The sequence below is a fragment of the Mya arenaria genome, chromosome 3, assembly GCF_026914265.1.
Source record: "Mya arenaria isolate MELC-2E11 chromosome 3, ASM2691426v1".
Taxonomy (NCBI): domain Eukaryota; kingdom Metazoa; phylum Mollusca; class Bivalvia; order Myida; family Myidae; genus Mya; species Mya arenaria.
In genome coordinates this window covers 2900110-2911916 of record NC_069124.1, presented here as the reverse complement: position 1 = coordinate 2911916, position 11807 = coordinate 2900110, and the positions used below count along the sequence as shown (strand labels likewise).

Here is an 11807-nt window from a genome sequence, read left to right as displayed (position 1 = left end):
TCGTGTGTACATTAACCTTAGGTATCGTATGTACATTGACCTAAGGTATCGTGTGTACACTGACCTTAGGTATCGTGTGTTCATTGACCCATGGTATCGTATGTAGATTGACCTAAGGTATCGTATGTACACTGACCTAAGGTATCGTGTGCACATTGACCTAGGGTATCGTGTGTACATATGCCTAAGATATCGTGTGAACATTGACCTTAAGTACCTTATGTACATTGACCTAAGGTATCGTATGTACATTGACCTAAGGTATCGTATGTACACTGACCTAAGGTATCGTATGTACATTGACCTAAGGTATCGTATGTACATTGACCTAAGATACCGTATGTACACTGGCCTAAGGTATCGTATGTACACTGACCTAAGGTATCGTGTGTATTGTATATTCGCATAAGTTTGCCATTTCATCCAGGCATTTGTTTTAATGTTAAGATTTTATGCCGGGTTTAATCTGGATTAGATCAAAAGTGTTATTTGCTTTAATATTTATTTTAAATGACATTGCTACAATTTCAAATAATACACTGCATATTCAAAACATCATGGTCAGAATTATGATTAGATTAATTATTTTCTATCATTTGGTTAGAATTATACATGCTTAGATATTTCTGTAAATGCAATCCACGTAACAAATATTCAAAGTATTTATTTACTTAAGTTAAAACAGTTTTTCAAGTACATATACACAAGTACACGAACAGTTGGAAATGTAAGCCAACCTATGTCCTCTTCCTTTACTTCATCGGACCGTAGAAGCCTCTCGCCTAGGCTGAAGTCAGCATGGTAAGCGACGACAACCAGATCGGCAATGAGAACAACCCAATCTGTAAAAGAAAAGAATTTGTCTTTAGGACAATGAAAAACATGCATTCTCAAGGATAAAATAAGCAGGTTATGTCACATAGATACTTTATTGACAGTAATGGTTCAACAGTGTCAATATTCCACCTAGCACAAGTCTGTAAACAGTAATGGTTAGTTTAACACTGTCAACGACCCCAACCCTAGCACAAGCCTGTAAACAGTAATTGTAAGTGTAACACTGTCAATGCCCCCGAGCACAAGCCTGTAACCAGTAATGGTAAGTGTAACACTGTCAACTCTCCCACCTCCACCCTAGCACAAGCCTGTAAACATTCATGGTAAGTGTAACACTATCAACGCCCCCACCCTAGCACAAGCCTGTAAACAATCATGGTAAGTGTAACACTGTCAACACCCCACCTCCACCCTAGCACAATCTGTAAACAGTCATGGTAAGTGTAACACTGTCAACGCCCCCTAGCACGAACCTGTAAACAGTCATGGTAATTGTAACCCTGTCAACGCCCCCTAGCACAAATCTGTAAACAGTCATGTTAAGTGTAACACTGTCGACGCCCCCTAGCACAAATCTGTAAACAGTCATGTTAAGTGTAACACTGTCAACGCCCCCTAGCACAAATCTGTAAACAGTCATGTTAAGTGTAACACTGTCGACGCCCCCAACCTTAGCACAAGCCTGTAAACAGTCATGGTAAGTGTACCACTGTCAACGCCCCCACCTCCACCCTAGCACGAGCCTGTAAACAGTCATGGTAAGTGTTACACTATCAACGCCCCCCCCCACCCTAACACAAGCCAGTAAACAGTCATGGTAAGTGTAACAATCTCAAATCCCCCACCCTAGCACAAGCCTGTAAATATTAATGGTTATTGTTACATCGACAACGCCCCCCCCCCTCCTCCTAGCACAAGCCTGTAAACAGAATTAGTAAGTGGTAACACTGTCAACTGCCACCCTCTACCCTAACACACAGTAATGGTAGGTTTAACACTATCAACAACCCCCCCCCCCCACACACACACACACAATCTAGCACAAGCCTGTAAACAGAAATGGTAAATGTAACACAGTTAACATCCCCCAGCCCTAGCACAAACCTGTAAACAGGAATTGTAAGATTATCACTGGCAACGCCCCCAACCCCACCCTAGCACAAGCTTGTAGACAGTAATGGAAAGTGTAAAACCCTCAACGCCCTAAACCTAGCACAAGCCAGTAAACAGGAATGGTAAATGAAACACTGTCAACCCTAGCGCAAACCTGTAAAAAGCAATGGTAAGTGTTACACAGTCAACGCCCCCCCCCCCCCACACACACACTAGCAGAAATCTGTAAACAGTAATGGTAAGTGTAACACAGTCAACGCCCGCCACCCCCCCCCCCCCAGACAGAAGCACAAGACTGTAAACAGGAATATTAAATGTAACACAGTAAACGCCCTTCACACCTTAGCACAAGCCTGTAAACAGTAATGGTAAGTTTAACACAGTCAGTGCCCCCCCCCCCCCAACCTAAGCACACGCCTGTAAACAGTCATGGTAAGTGTAACCCTGTCAAGGCCCCACCATCCTAGCTGAAGCATGTAAATAGTAATGGTGAGTGTAATACTGTCAATGCCCCCCCCCACACACATACACACCCTAGCACAAGCCTGTAAACAGAATTGGTAAGTGTAACACTGTAAACGGCCATCCTCTACCCTAGCACAAGCCTGTAAACAGATTGGTAAGTGTAACACTGTAAACGGCCACCCTCTACCCTAGCACAAGCCTGTAAACAGATTGGTAAGTGTAACACTGTAAACGGCCATCCTCTACCCTAGCACAAGCCTGTAAACAGATTGGTAAGTGTAACACTGTAAACGGCCACCCTCAACCCTAGCACAAGCCTGTAAACAGATTGGTAAGTGTAGCGCTGTAAACGGCCACCCTCTATCCTAGCACAAGCCTGTAAACAGATTGGTAAGTGTAACACCCTAAACGGCCACCCTCTACCCTAGCACAAGCCTGTAAACAGAATGGTAAATGTAACACAGTCAACACCCCGCCCCCACCACCCTAGCACAAGCCTGTAAACAGTAATGGTAGGTGTAACACAGTCAGTGCCCTCCCCCCCCCCAACCTAAGCACACGCCTGTAAACAGTCATGGTAAGTGTAACCCTGTCAAGGCCCCGCCGTCCTAGCTGAAGCATGTAAATAGTAATGGTGAGTGTAATACTGTCAATGCCTCCCCCCACACATACACACCCTAGCACAAGCCTGTAAACAGAATTGGTAAGTGTAACACTGTAAACGGCCACCCTCTACCCTAGCACAAGCCTGTAAACCGATTGGTAAATGTAACACTGTCAACACCCCGCCCCCACGCCCCCTAGCACAAGCCTGTAAACAGTAATGGTAGGTGTAACACTGTCAACGCCCACTGTCAATTTGGGGTATGTTACTTAAAAATGATATTTCACTCAATCTTACGCAACATGATTCAAAATCATAAAATAATCAATATAAAAGAATAAGATTAGGAAACGATTAATGAACTCACCCCCAACATTCCGCTCGTTGAATGGCTTATGCATTGCGTTGAAAGACCAACGGCCGTTGAATTACAACAACAGGGCAGTTCTGAAACTGTTGTGTTCCCACTTTCGTCGCAACAGTATCCCCATTCTAATAAATATAGACGTGCTCAATTAAATTTAAATTAAGTTTATACATATAAGATGTATATAAGCATAGTTTTAATTTTGGTATTCAACATCTGTATTTTTATTAGATATAATCCTATAAACTCTAGTGTGTACTCAACAGTTCGAACATTCGATACGAAGGCACTTACTGCACGGTGTCTGTACGCACATTGTCTCTGCCTGAAAATACCCATTGTACTTTCTTTAATAAGCAGTTAGAAATCATAATATTTCTGCATTTATGGTCAAAACACAAGTTAATTTGGCCACTTATAACAAAAACTATTTTTTTCATATTCAGTTATTCACTGCTGATATTGTGGCATAAGTTTTGATATTTCATTAGTCCATGACATTATTAGCATTATAGAAGGGAAAGTCATCATTAGCGTTTGAACTTTATCAAAGACTCACGTATTATTCTTGAACGACACCTTTTTGCAAGCGATTCTTATGTGTTTCTGAATATACTTCTTATATTACGATCAAAATTGGTATCAGTCAAATACACATTGTATATATGTTGTTTTTTTATTAATTTTTATGGTTTATTTGCCGGCCAACTTGTGCGGGCACCGACCCGTGTGCCCCCCCCCCCCCACACACACACCGCTAGAGACGCCACTGCATGCTAGTGCCGGATGTTGATGGCTGCCTTTTACACATTGATGATGATACAGGGTTTTACGATATTTACACATGAATTAATTTCATATTGTTTCAGGAACGTACTGTAAATACTAAGGCAACTGTTCCAAAAGAATTATACTACTGATTTGTGTTTATATTATGATAATACGCCTCAACTTAAATGCGATTGTTTGATGATGTCATTTCCGGAAAGTGTAAATTGCGTTTGTTATAACTTTAACAGTGCGTTAAAACATGGAACGAATCACATGTTGCATAAACGGAAAAAGAATATTACGATAGGACGCATTTCTGACGACCTGTTTCAAGTCTACAGGAGCACAAAAGCGACCTATTATAATATCCCCTATATATTTCTGACTCTTAAATGAAAATGAAATTAGAAAAAAACTTACCATGGTGACCGTTTGAACAAATGAGATTACAATACATATCCATATGAATAACCTTAAAAACCTTCTTGATGAATTTACGTCGCCCATTTTAAAAAAATTCTGGTGTACTAGAATGATAATATTGCGAAATTAAGAAATGATAATATAATGAATACAATTTCTCTGAGCTAAACCATATAAAGGGTATACGGACACTATGTATTGGCAAATATGTTCCGCGTATGACAAATGCATAATAAAACAATAAAAATGGTTCATAAATAATTATAGTTTCACTTCCTTCTTAAATGAAAATTTAAAGCTAGAGTTTAGCATCCCACACGAAGAAGGAACGAAACACAAAAGGATGAAACCAAAGCAGAACAGTTTCTTTATCAAGATGTCAAGGAATGTGTAAATTATGTGAGAATGCGTATATTATAGTATTGTATGGCTTTTTAATTTTGTGATTTATGATAAATGTTGAAGCAAGTTGGAGGTACTGCGGAATTTATTTCCTTTTCCTTTGTGGGAGTAAACGCTTCAAAGAGTAGGAAATATTTCTTGTTTACAACAATGTTCAGACGAGTATAAACATTTCTTGATATAATTTCCGTCACAATTGTCAAGCCTTTGTATTGGCGTGGGCTCAATAACTATAATATCAGTCTCGCCGCGACAAGTCTTGCAACATATAACCATGTCTCTTTAAAGGGACTGTACACCAGATTGGCACCTGTAACGAATCTCAGGATAATTAATTAATAGAATGTTATTTATGTCTTGCAAATCGTTTGATGTGGGACTCAGAAGGTCATGTGGTGAAAGCATTTAACTCATCTAATTGCGCTGTCGTTGGACAACCGATACAGTATATTAATGCCAACGCAAGTCAGTTAGATGATCTGAAGTTGTTATGCTACGCCTACTCCGCCCATTCTTAATCATTAAGATTTAACTACCCGAGAAATCCTATACGTATATACGTACGTCAGGAGTTTGATGCGCTCGTGTTTGCCAAAGCGCGCTCCAAAAATGATTGGTCTCAAATAAATATTTTTATAACTGATAGACTGAAATTATTGCAACGTTTACGATGAAGGGTATATCACATGTATAAGACAGATGTACTTGTATTTAAGTTGTTGCCTTATATTAAATGAGAGAAAATGAGCACAAGTTGTCATTTTGGAGCTAAAACTTCGTAGAACTGATATGAATTGGATCAGTGCCACCAGAGTTATTGCCCTTTAATTAGTGACCAATCTCATTAAGATCATATCGTGACGTTTTTTTCATTCCATTAGTTAAAATAATAATATTTACATTAACACTTCATTTCTTAACGATGCTTGTTGTTTATCAATTTCACTTTATTTTTGTATAAAGTGCAATGGCATTTCCCATCGAAATCACGTGCATTAGTCCGATACTTCTGTCCTGTCATTGGGCGCAATAATACTAATGGGCGGGACATATTTACTACGGAACTATTTTTTTCAATGAAATCGTAGTAAAATTATTGGCAACCTGCAAAATTAAAATCTGAAGTAAAGCAGTTAAAACAAAATGAGCAACGATAATTTGATTGATTTTAATGTAGATTTTGATTTTATGATAGATGGAACAGTTGAAGAAATATTAAATGACAATGATAAAGATTAATTTCGGAATTTGGAATTGACATTTGGTAAAAATAAAGCATCTAACAAACCATGACAGCGAGTAAATGAAAAAATAACATATTGTAGTTCACCAAGCAACGTCCAGAAGAAAGAGCTCAGTTCAACACTAAGTCCTCTCGCGTCCTCTGCCTTTCATTCCGCGAAAATTCCTATTACTAAACACGTTACCCTACCCACCGCCACTGTCGTCTCATCCGATGTTTACTTCAGAAGAATTGACAATGCACTTGCTGATTTTTCAACACCGTATTCCAAAATAGTTCACACCAACTAATCCTTCAACATAACGATCAACAAGTAAATTGACTGGAATTTCTCTCCAATTTGAAAATTCGAGACTAACAAACGCTAGTATCGCGTATTATCGCGAGATATAATGAGAACTTTGTAGGTGGCGATATTATTGTATTTGTCTTGTTATTGTTAAATTTTCATAAATCCAGTTGTATTTTTCTAGCTGTAAAACAGTTATAATACGTTGTTAAAATATACTTTTTCTTGAAAATATAGAAATTATACCCATGAATAAGGAATTATTCTTTCTACGCATTCATTTTTTATAGCTTTAGGTTATTGTAGCTGTTACCCACCGTTGAGAACAACAAGAGAAAGAAAAATGAGAAAATGCTCTTAAATAATCTATTTATTTTAGCAGAAATGTACATTTAAATAAATGTAAATATAAGTATTAAAATTCGACATTTTGCATTTCATTGGGGTATGGTATGCAATGACGCAGTTCAAAATGCTGGTGGAGTCCTCCATACCCCTAATAATGCGAAAAGTCGAATTTTAATCATTAATTATTTACACCTCAACTTCGATTCCTTAAATGAAATGCCTTTCGGCAATTGCGTTTATCAACCGATGAACGCAACATCTTCGGATATGTTCGGATCACCATTCATCGCATAACAATATACATGAAAACTAATTTCTATTGATCCTCTTATTGCTTGTACTGTGTCAGCAGGTCCCGTAAAATATAAAATCAACATTTTGGAAAGTCTTAATTTATTATATCTTAAATGGACTTTTGCAATATGTGTCTTAATTTTACGTTAAAAAGTGATTGCAAGTGGTTGATATTTTCCCGCGTTATTGTGACGTGACATTTGAATAAATGTTTCCGGTTACAGTCGCGTCGTTCTATTTACAGAATGGTTAAGAAAGGATTACTGATTTTTTTAACAACTCTTGAATAAAATAATGAACTATTGGTGTAAATATAAATACAAACGCAATACAAATTACAAGGACGAGAACGATCGCCACGAACCATTTCGTAGTGTAATAGCAATGAATCCTAAATAATAAATTATTATAGATGTTTATTCTCTTATTAGGCATGATGAGACACTATTCAACCGCACAAACATAAATACTGGTGTATAGAGCATGAAATCCGAAAAAAGATCTTTCGCATTTGATTTTCTCAACAATCTAGCCATTGAACAATAGTCGTGACCCGGAAATGACTCACTTGGGGTTTTTCCAATAATTTGGTCACGTGATGCCGGTACAAATACAACCGCCATTTGCATTTATCAAAATGAGTACTGTTCTGTTTCGTAGCCGTTCTGTTGCCGACTTACAGCGTTATTTGAGAGAAAGGGGTGTCACATTTAGTGATTCTAGGAAACCTGCGTTAGTAGAACTCTGTAGTTTGGCAGAAGAGCTGAGGATTGAAGTTGATCCCGACGGATTATTAGAAGATCGGCCTGAAGTTGTCTGTCAGAAGCTGATGCTGAATGGCATGTGCCTTGTGTCTCAACAACGGCTGTCTGGGACTCACGATCTGTCTATCGTGCCAGTTCTGTCAATTTTTGACATTTACAATTACTTAATTACTTTCAATAACTATGATCACGCCTCCCTAAGGGCATATCACCAGCTTGAGGGATATTCTATGTTCCGAGATGGCTATACACGAGGTATTGAGACGGTGTCATATCCCAATACTGGTAAGACTCTGCCAGTATGTAGTTGTTTTATATACTGTACTTTGATAATGACGATGATGATGATTATGATGATGATGATGATGATGATGATGATGATGATGATGATGATGATGATGATAAAAATCTTGTCATTATGCATGTACATTTACCACCATTTTGAAACAAGTTATGTTTTAAATAACATAAAAATTTCATGTGTGCAAATAAATTAATATCATGAAGTTTAACAGCAAAGGTTAGTTTTCAATTGTTTTATCAGACGCTTAATTAATTGTTATGCTATCATTGCAAGTAAAAACAATTCAGCAGCATATTGAATCATTGATGCATAAAATGTATGTTTTATTCTTTGTTGCAGCCTTTGTTGCCGTGAAAGCCAATGTGAAACCCCGGACGAATGATAAAGATCCAATATCCAAGAGAGGATACTACAGCTGTTGGATCATGATGAAGAGCAGTGACGAGGGATCCATTCAATCTGCTTATTGCAGTTGCAAAGGAGGGTAATGGTCTAATTTACTCTTTCTTAACTACACTTCATGTTTAATACTTGTCACAGATGCATAAACGTATGTGGCCTGTCCTGGGAATCGGACCAGGGACCTGTTCTTGGGAAGTTGTATGCTCTACCAACTGAGCTAATCAGCCCTGGATAACTGATATATTCAATTAATAGAACTGTGACATAGATTCCCTCTAACTTGCTGGACCATATATCCACTGGCTATATTTGTTAAACTGCAGTGCAGTCTCCCTGACATGCAGGGTACTGACCACGGTCCCTTGTTGGACACAATTTCTCACATACTCAGAAAAGTTTGCAGCCCGTCTGGAGATTGAACCCAGGACATCCTGTGCACAAAAATTATCTACCAACTTAGATATCTGGCCCTGGATAATTTGTATTCCCTGATCTGTATAACAGTTCAGTACCATGAAGTTGAGATATACAAAAAACATCCATAGATATAATCTAATATTTAATTTGTTATTTTAGATCATATTTTATCATAGCTTACTTATTGATACTCTTATATAAACCCACTCCAAATTATAAGATATAATTTGATGCCACATATTTATATATAAGTTTGTTTAGGCATGGATGTTTTGTGGCTGTTCATCTTAATACCATTGCTTTTTAATAGCATTGATGGATTATGTCGACATGTTGTGGCAACCCTCTTCGAAATCCATGACTTTGTACAAGACTTCAAGAAGACCAGCTATACTTCAGAGCCATGTATGTGGGTTCGGCGTGCTTCTCAGGCCGATCAACTTGGCAAACCTATTCCTGCCTCACAACTAGATACTTCAATTATGGTGGAGACCAGGTATATTTCATTTGTCTTTAGTTAATTTACTTAGATAAGTGCTATATTTAGCTCCCACCATATGAAATTGAGTCAGAGGTAATAGGTGAACAAAATGTTTTCTAAAAATAACCAGGCTGTGTCTGTATTAGTGATGGGCACAGGCTAAGTACCTATTTTGAGTTAATATAAGAATTGGAAAAAATATTTTGACCTGCATTGTATGTTTTTTTGATAAACGTGTGTACACACAAATTATTTTTTCCAATACTTATATTAACTGAAAATTATCTGCATAATACTACATGTACCAAGAAATGCTCCCCTATTAACTAGACACTGATGTACTGTGATTTAATGGAATATTAAAGGCTATAACATATTAGATTAACATCCCTCACCCCTGTCTGAAACCCAATCAATAAGTTATAAATAGATGAATTTTTAAAGATGGAAATAAACTGCCAACAAGCCCCATCTTAAGACAATGACCTTAACATTTCATACTTTTCTTACTTGCCTATAGTTAAGGTTTTTGTTTCCTGTTTGCAGCACACAGACAGCAATGTCACTGTATTCGCCATTGTCTGGCGAGTATCCAGTGCCTGATCCTAACGATTTACATGAAAAAGTGAAAACTTTTCAACCAACAGCCTGCGGATTACGTGCCATGTATGACTGCTCATATGAAAAGAATTGTACTTCATCACCTCTGAGCGTCAAAACACCAATGGAAAGAGCTGAACAATTTATGAAGGAACATAAATGTGAAAATATATCTTGTAACTGTTCTAATATATTTATGTATTATTATCTTACTTATTCAGAGAATGAATGTGGGCAAATTGAACAATTAACCAGAGGTCAATCAAAAAATAATAACTGTCATCGGATGAGAAAAGTACTATTAACTGCATCCAATTTTCATAAAATTACAAATTCAACTGATTTAAATCGAACAGCAATTGCTTTACAAAAAAATTCAGTGTTTGCAGAACACTCTATACCAGACTCCATATTATTTGGACAGCGATTTGAAAATAAAGCCCGTGACATTTTTATAAAGACACATAGGTTTAAACATAAACATTGTTCTGTAAAAGTGCCTGGGCTAGTTGTTTCTAATGAAGACCCAATTTTAGCTTGTTCACCAGATGGAATAATTGATTGCAAAATATGCGGGAAATTTTTGATTGAAATAAAGTGTATGTATAAATATAAGTGTTTTCACCCTAAAAATGCCTTGAAACTTTCAAATGTCTGTGTTGAAGATGAAAACAATAATTTAACATTGAGGCGTTCACATACATATTTTAACCAAGTACAAGGACAAATGGGAGTTACTGGCCTCACAAAATGTGTGTTGGTTGGGTACACACACAAAGGCATTTGTTCCATAACAGTTAACTTTGATGAGTCATTTTGGAATAATTCTAAAAATAAATTGTTAAAGTTGATGCATACTTTCCACTTTTGAAAAACATATGCTGTACAAATTGAAAGACAAATGCCTTGTATGTGTTCATCTCATGTAGACAGCATAACAGTTTTATTACAACTGTTATTGTTAAATATTGATTTGTTCTACATTTCAAATACAATTGGAGCAATCTTTAAATGAACAAAATTCATATTTGTATTAATGTGTTATTGAATAACATATTCATAATGAAACATACAAGTCTCTCTCTGCATTAGCTTTTGTACCATAATTGATATATAAACACCATTAAACATTGTTCGATGTTTGCATCTGTTGTATAGTCCATCTATCTTCTGATATGACAAAAAAGCAAGTTATTAAATGAGGGAGTAATTGATCCAGTTGTTTTTGTGTACTTGTACCCAACTTTACCTACAAGATGTAGGTTTTAATGCTTGAGTGGAAATTCAAAATTCAGGTTCAAGAATGTAATCACATATTTATTACCAAATATAAGTATTGTACATACACATTGATTTCATACTTCCACTTTGGGTTTTGGTTTTATACAAAAGTATACATTATTCCCTGACATAAAAACACATGTACATAAAAATGCTTAATTTTTATACATATAAAGAATGCATACTCATAAACATATTTGGCAAAAAAGGGAATGTGGCATATACTTTAGGCGAGACATGGCTGTAAGTTGCTAACAACTGCAACAATTGTTGTAATTTGCCTCAACAGAAATCGAAACTTCAATGGAATTATGCCTGACAAAATTTTAAAGGTCTTCATTCTTCGGATAGCTCTTTCAACATGAATTCTAACAGAGGCAATAGATCTTGAACGTTTAATTG

The 11807-nt window shown here is 36.8% G+C and overlaps 2 protein-coding genes across 2 annotated transcripts; one reads left to right on the top strand and one right to left on the bottom strand.

Annotated features, from left to right (window-relative positions):
* Nucleotides 1-648: 648 nt before the first annotated feature.
* LOC128228359 (uncharacterized) lies at nt 649-4799 on the bottom strand. The gene is made up of 4 exons (XM_052939640.1): nt 4578-4799; nt 3681-3711; nt 3387-3511; nt 649-842 (listed from the first exon to the last, which is right to left on the bottom strand). The coding sequence occupies exons 1-4, from the start codon at nt 4662-4664 to the stop codon at nt 783-785; spliced, it is 303 nt and encodes a 100-aa protein (XP_052795600.1). The 5' UTR covers nt 4665-4799; the 3' UTR covers nt 649-782.
* A 2980-nt stretch (nt 4800-7779) lies between these two features.
* Nucleotides 7780-11256, top strand: LOC128228358 (uncharacterized). The gene is made up of 4 exons (XM_052939639.1): nt 7780-8205; nt 8564-8708; nt 9354-9539; nt 10071-11256. The coding sequence occupies exons 1-4, from the start codon at nt 7794-7796 to the stop codon at nt 10993-10995; spliced, it is 1668 nt and encodes a 555-aa protein (XP_052795599.1). The 5' UTR covers nt 7780-7793; the 3' UTR covers nt 10996-11256.
* Nucleotides 11257-11807: the final 551 nt, after the last annotated feature.

Coding starts and splice junctions, on each gene's coding strand:
- LOC128228359 (XM_052939640.1), bottom strand. CDS start 4,664: ATGGGCGACGTAAATTCATCAAGAAGGTTTTTAAGGTTATTCATATGG. Junction 3,712..4,577: donor TTGTTCAAACGGTCACCATG/GTAAGTTTTTTT, acceptor GGGTATTTTCAG/GCAGAGACAATGTGCGTACA. Junction 3,512..3,680: donor GTGCGTACAGACACCGTGCA/GTAAGTGCCTTC, acceptor TATATTTATTAG/AATGGGGATACTGTTGCGAC.
- LOC128228358 (XM_052939639.1), top strand. CDS start 7,794: ATGAGTACTGTTCTGTTTCGTAGCCGTTCTGTTGCCGACTTACAGCGT. Junction 8,206..8,563: donor GGTGTCATATCCCAATACTG/GTAAGACTCTGC, acceptor TCTTTGTTGCAG/CCTTTGTTGCCGTGAAAGCC. Junction 8,709..9,353: donor TATTGCAGTTGCAAAGGAGG/GTAATGGTCTAA, acceptor GCTTTTTAATAG/CATTGATGGATTATGTCGAC.